Source organism: Budorcas taxicolor, chromosome 10, assembly GCF_023091745.1.
Source record: "Budorcas taxicolor isolate Tak-1 chromosome 10, Takin1.1, whole genome shotgun sequence".
NCBI classification, from domain to species: Eukaryota; Metazoa; Chordata; class Mammalia; order Artiodactyla; family Bovidae; genus Budorcas; species Budorcas taxicolor.
This window is the reverse complement of record NC_068919.1, coordinates 23,387,251-23,403,743: the sequence shown is the minus strand read 5'-3', so window position 1 is coordinate 23,403,743 and position 16,493 is coordinate 23,387,251. Positions and strand designations below refer to the sequence as shown.

The 16,493-nt window shown below is 43.3% G+C and overlaps 1 pseudogene and 1 gene segment (V, D, J or C); both read left to right on the top strand.

Moving 5' to 3' along the window:
- Positions 1-1,762: 1,762 nt before the first annotated feature.
- LOC128054706 (T cell receptor alpha variable 18-like) lies at positions 1,763-2,434 on the top strand (annotated as a pseudogene).
- Positions 2,435-12,750: 10,316 nt separating this feature from the next.
- Positions 12,751-13,339, top strand: LOC128054448 (T cell receptor alpha variable 18-like). The segment is given in 2 exon segments: positions 12,751-12,796; positions 12,930-13,339. Coding segments are annotated over 2 exon segments (456 nt in total).
- The last annotated feature ends 3,154 nt before the right edge of the window (positions 13,340-16,493 follow it).

Sequence of the window (16,493 nt, the reverse complement as noted above, 5' to 3'; positions counted from 1 at the left end):
GTCCCAAGTTCAGTCCCTGGTTAGAGAACTAAATCTCACAAGCTGAAGCTAAGACCCAGGGCAGCCATAAACAAAACAAGCGACAACTCAGCAAACAGCTGTGCATTAAAAAAATAACTCTAATTTTAGTAGGAGTTCATTTTAACTGGTGAGAAAATCTCTGTAGGTGGAAAGGTACATTTGAAGAAGATTGTTCTTGAAATTGCCCTTAGTCAGTTCAACTAAGTCATAGCCATTGTTACTGGATTGACAGCACTGCCCTGAAAACCCGCATAAGGCAACCTCCCACCTGACTGCAGCCACAAAGTCTCCATGCCTTAAAATGGTTTATGTCAGCAAAGAACAATGTTTTGACTTCTTACCATAATACAACCATACTTTCCATAAAGTAAATCCTAGAAAAAGCAGCAGCTATGAAATGACTTTGTTATATCTTCTGCTGGGTTCACTTGCACAAATAATTGCACAGGAACCTAGACAAACAGGCTGATAGACACTGAGCAGAGAGTTCTTTCCACTGAGATTCCTCAGTCTCTAATAAAATAAATAAACAGGAGCCTGATAAACACCACACACATGCCTTTGAAAGCCTGAATGCCATGAAGCAAGCCTGGTTAATATATTAAGCATCTGAACTTGAATTTCTCAAAAAAATACTTAGTTGAATTAAAACAAGAATATGACAAGTGCTATCATCCAAGTATGGTCCAGGGGCCCCAAAGGAGATCTTTTCAGGGAGGTTTACCAAACTCACTGAGGTTTCTCTCTTTTATTACAGATTATCACTCAGCCCAGGATTCACCTTGGATCTCCTCCCTCCTCATGCTACCGCCTTGCCCTTGTCTCTCCCTTTCTCTCTTTTGTCCACATCCCTCCTCTCTTGTACAGTGGTCCACAAATTTCTAGGTTCCATCTCAATCCCACAGTGAGACAATTTGGTAAACCCCTCCTGCCCTGGCGCCTGGGAGCTGCCTCCATGAAGCAAGCTGAGCAATGTCAGTGCTCGTCTCATCTGTCTTCCTTGTCTCTGTGCTACCTGATGTACAAGATCCAAGATTTATTTCATATATTTTGTCCAGTTTTCTAGTTGTAAGGTCAACTCTACCTTTACCTGTGAAAAAAAGTAATGGTAATTTATTTATTTATTTATTGGTATTTTTACAAATGTGTCATTTTATGATGGTAGGGTATGTAATAATAACCTTATCATTAACCACACATTATTTGACACCTGCCATATATAAGATTTCCTCCATGGCATGTTGACTGAGTCTTAGGGATGAACAGAGCTAGTTCAGGTAAAGAACTTGAGGAGAGCAGGGAGCACTTTCCATTCAGGGGGATCCTTCTCTGACTCATGGGAATCTTGGAGACACATGGAAGGAAGAAATCTGACTATTCCATCTAGAAATTGTAACTGGGATTTCTTGCGAAGCTAGAGATACCTGTACAACGCAAAAAATTATGGAAGTAATAATAGAATATCTCCCTAAGCACGCTTATGTTTAGGACTCTCTTCTTAGGGGCCTGTCCCACTCTCCTGTATGTACCCCACAAGCTAATATCAGGAGAAATAGGTCAGACCAGACTGTGGTGCAATATTCACGATCACCACCAGAGGGCGGGGCTTCCTTCAGATGCGGTTCCTCACTGTATTCAGGAGCTGGTTTCACTTGACTACTTTGTAGCCACAAGGCAGAATATTGCTGCAGTACAGAAAGGGGCTCTCAGTTTCTGAGGGAGGAGCTTCTGTAACATCCAGATGGATACTAGATTTGTTAGACTGGTGTATTGCAGAGAACAAGGATCGTTTTCTTTTGCGAACCTGCATTCTGCCACTCACTCAGTTCTTCTGATCATCTTAATATTCAGTAACATTTTATAGTAAATGTTAATGATTTTTCATTTTTCTATGATTTCAGGTAAGTTTTATTTTTCTTCTATGGCTGAAAACTCTCCTCCAGTACATTTCTACGATAACAAAGTGATTCTTTTCCAGGAGGGACCAATGGTGACTCAGTGAACCAGACAGAAGGCCCAGTGACTGTCTCAGAGGGGGCTCTCATGACCCTGAACTGCACTTACCAGACTGCTGGTTTTTCTCCCTATCATTTCTGGTATATCCAGCATCTCAACAAAGCTCCTCGACTCCTCCTGAAGGGCTCGATGTCAGACCCGAAGCCAAAGAGTGAAGGTTTTCAGGCCACTCTTGTTCAGAGTGACAGGTCCTTCCACCTGCAGAAACGGGCAGTGCAAGCATCAGACTCGGCTGTGTACTACTGTGCTCTGAGTGACACAGTGACACAGGGCTGCAGGGGGAGCTGAGCACAAACCCAGAGTGCAGATGGGGCTCTGGCTGTGGGCAGCCCTGCAAGCGGGTTGCTGTTTCTGTCTTAGGTGTTTTATGCTAGCTGTGTTGCTGTTTATTTGCTAAGTCATGTCCGACTCTTTTGCGACCCTGTGACTGTAGTGGGCTCTTCTGTCCATGGGATTTCCCAGGCAAGAAGACTGGAGTGGGTTGCCATTTCTTTCCCTGGGAGTTATCCCGACCCAGGAATGGTACCCATGTCTCCTGTTTATCAGGCAGACTCTTTACCACTAGGCCACCTGAGAGCCCGTTTTATGCCAGAGGCATCGTCAAAGTACTTCCAGCTCTGAAGCTCAGTGCCAAGAACGCTGCAATTCTTGGATTGGTCTACAGAGAGGAATCTGGGAGGGACAGTGAAAAGAGGAATCTCAACGGCCTTCTCCAGAAATGCTTGTTTTTAGCCCAGTCACATTTCTCCAGATGGCATGGAATTCCTGGAAGTGACATTAACTCTGTTCAATCACAGTTCAGTTGATATATGCTGAAATATGTCACAACCTGTTGATGAAAACTTCCAGGGCACCTCGTTCATGGATGAATGTATGACCTTGAAGCTACTGTCTGATTTTTATAATTCAGACCGGAATTTTGTGTCTTGCTGAGTTTCACCTGCAGACACTGCATCTTTAGTGACTGGGACCTTCACACTCTCTTCCCTTGACTTTTCCAACTCTTATGGTTGCTCAAGAAATGCTGCTGCTGCGAGTCCCATGAAGATGGTTTCCTGAGAAGATACTCCTTCTGTCAAGGGCCCTGTGGGCCAGAGCAGTCTAGTCAGTGAACATTTTGTGCATGAGGTGTCTTGCTTATATGTTGGTGACACAGCTCCACCCGCATCTTGTCATCATGGCAGCTCTTTACAGAATGCTGAGTCATGATCCCAATCCTGGTCTTGAGGATCTGTGCTGTGAGAAGTTCTAGACATAAGCATGACCACGGAACCTGACATTATCTTTATCGGTGAATTGAGGCCTCTGATCCTTTTGAAATGTGTCAAATTCAGTGACCAAGCAAACACTCAGTCTGTTAGTGAAAAGAGGGCGCATGGACTTCTGTTGACTGGGATTCTAAATTCTTGACATATTCACAATGTTCCCACAGCAGAGGAGCAGAAAACAGAGAAATGTGTGGCTCTCACTGTAACTTGCAATGAATGAAACTCACCGAGAGAAATTCGTTCTGGCATTCTGGAGTCTCTGAACCTCACTCGTCCTTTATCCCTCTTGTATGATTCTGTGGGACTGACAAGTAAAGATGAAGGTTTTGCAGAGCCTGATCCTTCTTTGATTTCAGACACTCTTCTTAAGAAAAAGAAAATGAAATTGCAGAGTCAAGTTTCTTGGGCCCAGGACACTAAGGGATCCTGAAATACAAGCTGAATTTTCTTCATGGTAAACCCTCTTCATAAATTTTACTCTCCTCTTTAAGATCAAAGCATTATAACCATCTTATTTTGTCCTGATATTGGCAGGTTAGAACCCCCCAGGACGTTTTCTGTCCCAGCACTTGATCTGTAATTAATATGAATATTTTCAGCTCTATCACTTTTTAAATAACAGCTTTATAAAGATAATTCACATATCATCACCTTCACGCTTTTAACTGTACAATTGAGTGGTTTTTAGCATGTTCACAGAGTTGTGTAGTCATCAGTACTGTAACACCACCCCAGGAAGAAACTTTGTACCCATTAGCAGTCACTTCTGTTCCCCGTTTCCCCCAGACACGGGCATCTACTCCTCTGTTCTTGGTCTCTGTGGATTTGATGGTTCTGGGAGTTTCCTAGAGATAGAATCAGCTCGCATATGACTGTTTGTACCTGTCTTCTTTCGCCTCGCAGAGTCTCTCCATGGCGTGTCTCCATATCAGCTCTCCACTACGCCTTATGGTCACTTAATAGGCTGCTCTGCGATACCACCTATTCTCCTGATCCATTCTTCACTTGAAGAGTGATTGTTTTGGAAACATTTTGGTTATTTCCACTTTTTAGCGCTTATAAATAATGCTGGTATGAGCACTCATGTGCAGGAGCTCTATTGCTCTAAGTAAATGTAGTTTCAGTTAAAGGTTCGACTTTTTGTGTTTTCATATTTGTTTCATTTCATTTTGCTTTATTTGGTACCAACATTTCCTTAGGATGTAAAATGAGTAAGTACAAGAGAAAATGCTCTTTAAAATTATGATTTCATGCTTACATGAGATATAATCATTCCAAGTTATACCTGCATTCATTCAGGAAAACTTTTTGAGCACATACTCATATGTGTCAGTCATATGAATAAGTGTTGAGAATATAGTAGACATGACCGAGTCTCCTGCTTTAGGATTGTATTGCTTTAAGACACCACACGTGTCTTAAAATAATGTTTCTTTCACAAATCAATCACTTTATTCACTCACTGAGCTCTGTTTGTCTCCAGTATATGACATTGGCAGTTTTATGGGCAATGGGCTAAGCATTTTAAATCCCTCTCCACCTCTTCAGGTGGATACTAGGAAACTTCCAATTTAAAAAATGTTAAAATTTGAGGTGTAGAGATGTTTAATAACTTAATCAAGGTACATAACCAGTTAGGAGCAGAGCTTGGGTAGGTTGTCAATCATTCTGATGCATGACTTTTATTCTTAAAAGCTAATTGATAGAACCACCATGAAATCTCTTTCTTTTTTGTTAAATACTACTGCCTTCTTAGAATTTTATAATTTTTGAAATTTTCATTTGATGAAAACTAAGTTAATGCAGTAATGAAAACTGTACTTTACTCAATGGGCACTCACAGGAGTCTGTATATATTCCTGAACACTGAGGCCAAAAAATTGCAGTCATCATCTTTTATGACTTTGAACATAAAGTTGCTCAGATTCTCAGTGATTGAATAACCTGCTTATTTCAGGGCTAATAGCTGAGCCTCAGTAGCCATATGAAAGGGGCATACATTACAGGTCTTTGCCATGGCAATGAGGACTATATTTTTCAAATAAAAAAACATCCTTCATGTGACAAATATGTCTCCTCATTGAGACTGTAAGATACAGCATTTTCTGTTCTGCTACAGTGTATATCTTATTAAAGCAAATCCTTTTTTAGACAATTAGTAAATATGGGTCTTGGCTTCCTTGGGGGCTCAGTGGTACAGAATCTGCCTGCCTATGCAGAAGATCTTCTCCAGGATGAGTTCAGCCCCTGGGTCGAGCAGATCCCCTGGAGAAGGATACAGCAACCCACCCCAGTATTCTGGTCTTGGAAATCCCATGGACAGAGGAGCCTGGTGGGTTACAGTTCATGGGGTTGCAAAGAGTTGGGCACAACTTAGCGACTAAACAGCAACAATACAGGCATGATGAGGAAGTTTCATTGCTTTTTCCAAGCACATTAGTAATTTGTGCTAAAGTAAAAACATTCAAAGGCAATTTTCTCTCAATTAAAAAGCCTACAATCTAGTGTTTGCTTTAGTGACTTCAAGAATTTCGAGGGTTTTCAAGTGAAAGCTACCTGATAAAGCTGAGAGGGAGGGTAAAAAGAATGCTGGTCCATCTTCATCTCAGGCATTAAGCAAATTGATTTATCAAGAATTCTTCAGGTCAGAATACTGGAGTGGGTAGTCATTCCCTTCTCCAGGGGACCTTCCCAACCCAGGGATCAAACCCAGGTCTTCCACATTGCAGGCGGATTCTTTACCAGCTGAGCCACCAGGCAAAGCCCTTATGAAGCAAAAACATTTAAAGTTTTGATGACCTTGGTCTTACATGTTCTCATGGACCTATGTGAGAGCAGTGAGACACAACTCCCAATATTTACGATGTCAAAGAGTTTTAAAACTATGATGCAAGCAACAGATGTCAATGGAGATTGAACTCTGCTGGCATTTCTAACAGGATTGCTATTGCTTTTGATAATGCTTGGCTTCGGATTTGTGTATTTTCAGGGTTTTCCCTATCCTAATTTGCACCACAATTAATGGATGTGGTTTGGAAGAGTTGCGGGTGATTCAGAAAAACATGTATTGAGTTTTAACAGGAGTTCTTATATTTAGGCAATGACTAAAATTTTCTGAATTTACTTTTGTTTACACAAATACACACATGTAAATTGTGATCACATACACATGTATTTCTCCCCCTGCTGCTATTTAACATGGCACACACTTGACAGATTTGTGATGCAGAGGCAAGATATGAATTCGTTCACAGACAACAAAATATTTCGCAGGTAACTTTTACCAGATTCCATAGGAGGCAGAGACAAAGATTGAAGCAAAAAATTCAGCGTTTCTGTTAAAATACAAACCCCATTGTTCCTTTTGATTCTTTGATCCAAAGGAGAATGAACTGAACATGATTCTGTTTTACCACTGTTTATTTCTAGTCTGATAGTGTCCTAATTCGACAAACTGATGTGCAGAAGTCTAGCATTTCCCTCCTAGGAAGGAAGCGTGTGACCCGACACAGACAAACTGCCCTCCAGCTGCTGACTCAGTTTCCTGCGTGGGGCAGAAGCATCTCACAGCCCCGGAGCTCTGCCTGGACCTCTTGAGCACAGGGTGCAGAATTCAGATCTGGATCTGAAATGGAGCAGAGGACGCATCACTGCAGGGAGGAGCTGCCCATATGCTGGTTGCCAGTGCGCCGAGGGCGGGCAGAGCCTCTGTCTGTCTTGGTGAGGGTGGCCACACACAGGACTCATGCCCTCTCTCAGTGCCAAGGTTGTGGGGAGGGCAGAGCATTGTTACCTGATGCATCTTGAAAGGCAGAGATAAGGGGCAGTGCAATCGGGGCATTAGGTCCTAAGCCACTTCATCCCTATACCATCATGCTTGTAAATAAAGGCTCTTTCCTGCAGGATCCAGCATGACCCAGAAAGTAACTCAAGTCCAGTCTGCAATTTCTGTGGTGGAGAAGGAGGCTGCAACCTTGGACTGTGTATATGAAGTTAGTAGTTATGGCTATTATTTAAAAATCAGACATCACATTGAAAACTGGATTTCTAGCTTCTCTATAAAAATATCTAAGGGCACAACATCCTCTGGGGTAGAGGTCAAAAGTCGTGTTTGATTGCATAATGCCTTTGATATAGACTCATTTTATCTTTAAAATCTATGCAGATTTACCATTCACAACATGAATAGCCCCAAAATAAAATTTTAAATTATTAGTCATAATGTAGAAGCTAATCCACAAAGCAAACAGATCTGAATTAACATCTCATGGAAATATACCTGTTTTTTTGTCCTGTGAATTTTATCATCACAGCATGGATCCCAGTGTGAGAAATTTCAGTATAGTTTATTCATTAATTCTTCGTTTTCTGGTCAGCTCTGGGGAAACATCAGTTGGCAAGAAAGATGTGATGTCTGCTTTGATGGAGCTCATGTTCCAGGGGGCTATATGGTCTCCAGTACAGGATAGGAGGCAGAAAGGACCTCACAGCACAGACTGTGTGACCTTAAGCAGGTCGTTCACTCTGACTTTCTGCTTCCTCGTCTGTAAAGTGTAAAGGTTAGTCATGAAGCTGCTGTTGAGTTAGTGTGAGTCGCGCAGTCGTGTGCAACTCTTTTGGGACCCTGTGGACTGTAGGCTGCCAGGCTCCTCTGTCCATGGCACTCCCCAGGCAGGATGACTCGAGTGGGTTGCCATTTTTTCCTCCAGGGGATCTTCCTGACCCAGGGACTGAACCTAGGTGTCTGGTATTGCAGACAGATATTTTTTCCATCTGAGCCACCAGGGAAGTCCTTTCCAAAATTTTACTCACCTCACAGGACCACTTAGTTCACTATCCTTTTTGAGTTCCTAACACCCTCCCTTACTTAAGCAAGGACTAGTATTATTATTATTATTATTTTAAACTTTTATTTTTATTTTATTTTACTTTACAATACTGTATCGGTTCTGCCATACATTGACATGAATCCACCAAGGGTGTGATGTAGAAGTTATCAAGGAGCTGCTCACATTGCTTCACAGTGTAATAAGAAGCCACGGGCTCAGGAAGAGAGTAGAGTGATGAGGGAAGCCACCTGCCTTTAACACATCAGAAGCTGTTCTGCGTCGCTGGACGGGAGAGGGCGGAGGCAAAGGGACAGGCAGGCAGGAGGGGAGGACAGGCCCAGCCTTTGCTCTTCCATCCCGAACACTTTTGTATACATTTGATATCATCCTTAATAAAAGGATGAATTGAAATTAGCTGGATTCAAACCCTGTCATCTGCATCACAGCATGACTTTTGAGGCACTCCTTAGCCTCTCTGTGCATGAGTTTCTTAATATGTAAAATGGCAATAATAGAACCTACTTCATGGACTTAAGAATCAAAATCATCTCTATATCTCTATCTGTTTAAAATCATTATAAAATTAGATTATATATAAACACACCTGCCTGTGTGTTTTATAGAAATAAAACTTTAAGCACAGGTACATATTAAGGCATCTTGATACAGGAGGGATCACTCACTGATGACCATTATTAATATAAAAGGCAGAGTTTGTTCCAGTACCTACATCAGATTTTCATTCATGACATTATTTTTATTACACAAAGTTTCTCCTTATTTTTCAGGAAAGGAACCGAAGCTCAGGGAAAAGCCAGGGCCGTGTTGGCACTGCTAGGAATGTTGCCTACAGGGTTTGGTAGCCCTGTGGTCAATGTTCCCATCTCAGCAGCCCCTCCAGACAAGCCCCTGGTCCTGACAGAGAAGAGCAGGTGACTTATGCTCAACATAAAAGTGCCCTTCTCAGGGCCAGGCAGGGCCACTTTAATTCCCCTGACTATATAACAGAAGGTGTATTTTCCCATATTTGTTGACAGATCAGTGGAAAAATGCACTAAGACATGATCACCACTGCAGCCTTCAAACTCATTTGCTTTCAGCCTTGCACACAATTAGTAAACATTCAGCAAATTTCCACATGTCAAGATAAAAGATAATGAAGAAATGGCATTTTTCACCTGAAAAAAAAATATACTGCTATTGGATAACTTGTGAGACACAATATCTCTATAAGTTAAGGAGAGATTTTTTTCTGTTTTTATTTTAAGACTATATAAACACTTTTTCAATATATCTGAAACTTGATTGATTGATGAATTAATTTTCCCTGAGATGATATGATCACTGGCAAAGAGGATATTCTCATCCTGCACCCAGTTTGAAGGCAGACTGCCTTTGGAGTGGAGTGAGTTTTTCATCTGCTCCAAGAAACTAGGAGAAAGTATCAGCCCCTCCCAAGGCAGGAACCTCCCCCCACTCCTCTGCTCATGAGCAGGAATGCGGAGCCCCTTGGGTCAGTCTCTGCATCTCTGCTACAATTGGGCCCATTGCACAGAGTTTACCCTGCGCATCTCTGCAGGCTGAACTCCTGTCTACAAATTCAGGACCAGAGTTTCTGTAAGGACAGTGGGGGACACAGAAGGAGAAAAGAGGTATATGTTTTATTTCTGGGCAGTCTAGGAGATGTGGCATAAACACTGAATCATTGTCATTTAAAAATGTATAGGCACAACTATAAAAATGCAGAATTTAATAGTTATAATGGTTTTAATATTCCTGGAGGATGTAGTCCCCATCCTTATTTAACCGGGGGGATGTCTGAACACCCACCTGAAGGTAAACACAGATTTCCTCCCAACAACCTAGAGTCTTGCACACTGGGTGTTGGACACCTGAGCACTGGGGCTTCAACATCTTGATAAACAGGGCCTAGGAAGGGAGAGGGAGATGGAAAAACAAAACGAAGTCCGAACAGTGACAGGAAAGTATCCAAGCAGGTTTTATTCCCCAGGTGGTAACTGTGTCAGCTCTCTGCTTCTGGTCTGACCCCTCATTCCACATCTCTGGGTCCAGGCTGGTGGGACTACAGACAGGGCAGAGGATTTTTTTTTTTTTCTTTAACCTGCTCCTCAGTCAACTGAAAGCAGTTTGAGACAGGAATCATGTCTGGTTTTGGTTTCCACGTTGTAGACAACTCTCTAAGTTTCCAGAATGAATGCTGGAGCCCAGGGATTCCTGAACACGCACAAAAGCTTAAGAGAACCTCGGGGATCCACCGAGCCAGAGTCCTGCCAGCATGAGAACTTGACTCAAGCCCCTAATTTTAGAGGGAACTTTGGTCCAGGGGATAGGACTCTGCGCTCCCAGTGCCGGGGGCCTGAGTTTGATCCTTGGTCAGGGAACTAGATCTCAGAAGCTGAAATTAAGACCCGGCACAGCCAAAACCAAAAACAAAACAGAAAAGCTCAGCAAACAGCTGTGCATTTAATAAATACCCTAGTTTTAGAAAAACAGGTCATTTTGACTGTTGAGAAATTCTATGTCCATTATTAGGTATCATTTGAAGAAGATTGCTTTTGAGTTCCGGAGAAGGCAATGGCACCCCACTCCAGTACTCTTGCCTGGAAAATCCCATGGACGGAGGAGCCTGGTAGGCTGCAGTCCATGGGGTCGCTAAGAGTCGGACACGACTGAGCAACTTCACTTTCACTTTTCACTTTCACGCATTGGAGAAGGAAATGGCACCCCACTCCAGTGTTCTTGCCTGGAGAATCCCAGGGATGGGGGAGCCTGGTGGGCTGCCATCTATGGGGTCACACAGAGTCGGACACAATTGAGACTTAGCAGCAGCAGGAGCAGCAGAAGCAGCTCTTGAGTTCAACTGACTTGGTCATTGTCGTTTAGAAACATTTATTTTTAATCAGAAGATAATTGGAAAGCTACAGGTAAAAGGATGACACTAGAACCCTTCCCAACACCATACACAAAATAAACTCAAAATGGATTAACGACTTAAATGAAGGCCAGAATCCATAAAATTCTTAAAGGAAAACAGGCAGATCACTCTTTGACATACATCACAGCACGATCCTCTTTGACCCATCTCCTAGAGTACTGGAAATAAAAACAAAAATAAACAAATTGGACTTAATTCAACTAAGAGTCACAGCTATTGTTCCTGGGCTGACAGCACTGCCCTGACATCCCATGTAAGGCAACCTCCCAGCTGTCTGCAGCCGCAGCATCCCCACGCCTTAGAATGGTGTGTGTCAGCAAAGACCAATGTTTTGACTTCTTACCATAACACAGTCTTACTTTGCATAAGGTAAACCCAACCCTAGAGAAAACAAGCTGTGAAATGACTGCGTTAAATCTTCTCTGGGTTCACTTCACTAGCCCGGATAACTGCACAGGAAACCAGACAAATGGGCTGACAGACACTGAGCAAACAGTTCTTTCCATAGAGATGCCTGAATCCTTAATAAACAAACAAGACAGATGAACACCACCCACACATGCCTCTGGAATGAAGAGTGCCTGGCTAACATATTAAGCATCTAAACTTGACATTCTAAAAAATACTTAGTTGAGTTAAAACAACTATGTGACAAGAAGGGAAATAATAGCGTTTGTGTTTCAAGAACCAAGGTACCTAATTAAGGCCACCTGTCCCTCATGAGGCTAAAGACGTAAGGTTGCCATCATCCAAGGATGGTCAAACTGTACCCCTCCCTGACTCCTCCCACTCCTGCCTTGCACTTATCTCTCTCTCTCTCTCTCTTTTTGTCAACATTCCTCCTCTCCTGTACAGAGGGGAAGCTGGGCAATGTTAGGGCTCATCTCATCTGTTTTCCTTATCTCTGTGCTCCCTGATGTTCAAGGTCCAAAAATAGTCTTCCAATTGGAAGATCAACTCTACCGTTATCAGGGAAAAAGAAGTCACCTATTTTACTTTTATTGTGTTTTACAAATCTGTCATTCCATGATAAATCGGGATAATAACCTTATCACTTAACTACACATTATTTGACACCTGCCTTAGATAAAATTTTCTCCAGGGCATGCTGACAGAGTCAACATGAATATAAGTACTTTAGAGAAATGACTTGGGGAGAGGAGGAAGCACTTTCCATACGGAGGGATCCATCTCTGACCCATGGGAATCGAAGACACAAGGAGGAACCTCTGACAATTTCATCTAGAAATTGTAACTGGGGTTTCTTGCAAAGCTAGAGATACCTGTACCATGCAAAAAATTATGGAAGTAATAATAGAATATTCCCTAAGCACTCTTATGTTCAGGACTCTCTTCTTAGGGTCCTGTCCCATTCTCCCGTATGTAATCCCACAAACTGTTATCAGGAGGGATAGGTCAGACTCGACTATAGTGCAATTTTCATGATCACCACCAGAGGGCGGGGCTTCCTTCAGATGCAGGTCCTCGTATTCAGGAGCTGGTTTCACTTGCCTACTTTGTAGCCACAAGACAGAATATTGCTGCAGTACAGAAAGGGGCTCTCAGTTTCTGAGTGAGGAGCTTCTGTAACATCCAGAGGGAGACTAGATTTGTTAGACTGGTGTATTCCAGGGAACAAGGATCGTTTTCTTTTGGGAAAATGCATCCTGTCACTCACTCAGTTCTTCTGATCATCTTAATATTCAGTAAGTAACATTTTATTCCAAATGTTAATGATTTTTCACTTTCTTATACCTATAGGTAAGTTTTATTTTTCTTCTCGGACTGAAAACTCTCCTCCTGTACATTTCTACAATGACAAAGCGATTTTTTTTGTAGGAGGGACCAATGGTGACTCAGTGAACCAGACAGAAGGCCCAGTGACTGTCTCAGAGGGGGCTCTCATGACCCTGAACTGCACTTACCAGGCCACATATTCGAATGTCTATCTTTTCTGGTACGTCCAGCATCTCAACAAAGCTCCTCAACTCCTCCTGAAGGGCTTAACAGCAGACAAGAAGGTAGAGCATGAAGGTTTTCAGGCCACTCTTGTTAAGAGTGACAGGTCCTTCCACCTGCAGAAACGGGCAGTGCAAGCATCAGACTCGGCTGTGTACTACTGTGCTCTGAGTGACACAGTGACACAGGGCTGCGGGGGAGCCAAGCACAAACCCAGAGTGCAGATGGGGCTCTGGCTGTGGGCAGCCCTGCGAGGGGGTGTTGTTTCTCTCTCCAGTGTGTTCTGCTAGAGGTGTTGTCAAAGCACTTCCAGGTCTGCTCTTCAGAGCCAAGGACCTATGAATTCTTGGGTTGCCCTACAGAGAGGAATCTGGAGCAGGACAGTGCGGAAAGGAACCTAAGAGCTTTTCTCCGGAAATGCCTGTTTTCAGCCCATCGACATCCCCCCAGATAGAATCCCTTAAAGTGAAGTAAACTCTTCAATGACAATTCAGATTATATATGCTGAAATATTTCACAGTGTGTTAAGGAAAATTCCAGGGCACATTGTTGATGGATGACTGTGTGACCTGGAAGCTAGTCTCTGGTTTTTAAAATTCAGGCCAAGATTGTGTATCCTGCTGAGTTTCACCTGCAGACACTCCATCTTCAGTGACTGGAGCTTTATTCTCTCTTTCCTTGACTTTTCCATCCCTTCTGGTTGCTCCAGAAATGCTGCTGCCGAAGTAAGTTCCAGGAGGAGAGTTTCTGACAAGATACTCCTGTCAAGGGCCCTGTGGATCAGAGCAGCCCACTCTGTAAATATCGCAGGTGTTGTGTTTGTTGTTTGTATTCAAACTAGGTACAGGATAGTCTCTTTGCTAATAACCTCATCTCAGGGAAATGAATGCCAAAGAATGTTCCAATTACCATACAATTGCACTCATTTCACATGCTAGCAAGATGATGCTCAAAATCCTTCAAGCTAGGCTTCAGCAGTACATGAACCAAGAATTTCTGTTGTAGAAGCTGGGTTAGAAAAGGCAGAGGAACCAGAGCAGATCCAATATCTGCTGGATCACAGAAGAGCAAGGGGATTAAAAAATCTACTTCTGCTTCATTGACTACATTAAAGCCTTTGACTGTGTGGATCACAATAAACTGTGGAAAATTCTTAAAGAGATGGGATACCCAAGAAACATGTATGCAGGACACGAAGCAACAGTTAGTACTGCACATGGAACAATGGACTGGTTCAAATTTGGAAAAAGAGCACTCCAAGGCTCGATATTGTCACCCTGCTTATTTAACTTACATGCAGAGTCCACCATGCGAAATGCTGGGCTGGATGAGTCACAAGCTGGAATCAAGTTTGCCAGGAGAAATATTAGCAATCTCACATATGCAGATGGTACCACTCGAATGGCAGAAAGCAAAGAGAAAGTAAAGAGCCTCTTGATGAGGGTGAAAGAGGAGAATGAAAAAGCTGGATTAAAACTTAACTTTGAAAAACTGAGATTATGGCATCTGGTCCCATCACTTTATGGCAAATAGATGGGGAAAAGTGGAAACAATGACCGATTTTATTTTCTTGGGTTCCAAAGTCACTGCAGATGGTGATTGCAGCCATGAAATTAAAAGACGCTTGATCCTTGGAAGAAAAGACGTGACAAACCTAGACAGTGCTAAAAAGAAGAGACATTACTTTACCGACAAAGGTCCCTATAGTCAGAGCTATGGTTTACCCAGGAATCATGTGTGGATGTGAAAGTTGAACCGTAAAGAAGGCTAAGAGGCAATCTTGAATCTGGAATTCTGATGCAGTCACCACCGGCGGATTAAACCTGCTGGAATACTGAAACTGAAGCTCCAGTTCTTTGGCCACTTGATTGCGAAGAACTGATTCACTGGAGAAGACACTGGTGATGGGAAAGACTGAGGGCAAGAGGATAAGAAGGTGACAGAGGGTAAGAAGGTTGGATGGCATTACTGACTCAATGGACATGAGTTTGAGCAAATGCTGGGAGATAGTGAGAACAGGGAAGCCTGACGTGCTGCGGTTCCTGGCGTCGTAAAGAGTCAGACATGACCTAGAGACGGAACAGCAGCAAAAGCAGGGGAAATTAACTCACCAGTCAGCCATATTTCAGACATGTGGGAGAAGTGTTCATGTGCTCTCACAATAAGCTGTCTTGGCAGTGGAGTGGGCTTTTCACCTACTCCAGAGACTAGGAGAGGTTACCACCCACTCGCCAAGCAGGAGCGTCTCCACACTCCTCTGCTCACGAGCAGGGATGCGGAGCCTCTTTGGTCACTCTCTGTGTCTCTGCTACACTCCTGCCCGTTGCACAGAGTGTCCCCTCATCTTTTCAGGCTGAACGCCTGTCTGCGACTTCCGGGAGCAGACTTTCTGGAAGGACAGTGGTGGGCCCAGCAGGTGGGAAGACATGCATGTTGACTGCGGGGCAGGCTGTCAGGTGTGGCCAGGACACTAATCACTGTCATTTCATAATTTATAGGCGTGTGTGCATTGTGTCTGGTGCTCAGTTGCTAAGTCTTGTCTGACTCTTTGCAGTCCTGTGGACGGTAGCCTGCCAGGCTCTTCTGTCCGTGGAATTTTCCGGGCAGAATACTGGAGTGGGTTGCTATTTTCTCCTTCAAGGGATCTTCCTGACCGAGGGATTGAACCCTCATCTCCTCAATTGGTAGGCAGATTCTTTACTGCTGAGCTACTGGGGAAACTCAATTTATGGACACAACTACTTAAATGCAGAGTTTAGTAGTTATAGCAGTTTTATGGTCTTGGCAGATGTAGTTACCATCATCACTTAGGGTGAATCCACACCCACCTGAAGGTACACACTGCCTTCCTCCCTGACATCCTAGAGTCCTGCACACTGGGTGCTGGCCACCTGAGCACTGGGGGTTCAACAGCTTAATAAAGAGGCCTAGAAGTGGAGAGGGAGATGAAAGAACAAAGATAAATCTTACCGGTGGGGGAAGAAGTATTCCAGCAGGTTTTATTCCCCTGGTGGTAACTGTATCAGCTCTCTACTTCCAGTCTGATTCCTCATTTCATGTGTTGGGGTCCAGGCTAGTGGGAGTACAGACAGGGCATAGGAGATATATATATATTTGCTGAGCAGGTAGCTCCTCAGTCAGCTGAAAGCAATTTGAGATAGGAATTTTATCTGATTTTGGTTTCCGCATTGCAGACAACCCTGTAAATTTCCAGAATGAATGCTGGAAGCTAGGGATTCCTGAAAATGCACAAGAGTTTAAGAGAATCTAGGTGATCTGCGGAGCCAGAGAGTCCTGCCAACATGATAACTTCAACTCAAGATGCTAATTTTAGGTGGAGGGTTGGTTCAGTGAGTAGGACTCTGCACTCACATTGCAGGAGGCTCAGGTTCAATCCCGGGTCAGGGAACTAGATCCCACATGCCTAAAATAAGACCTGGTGCA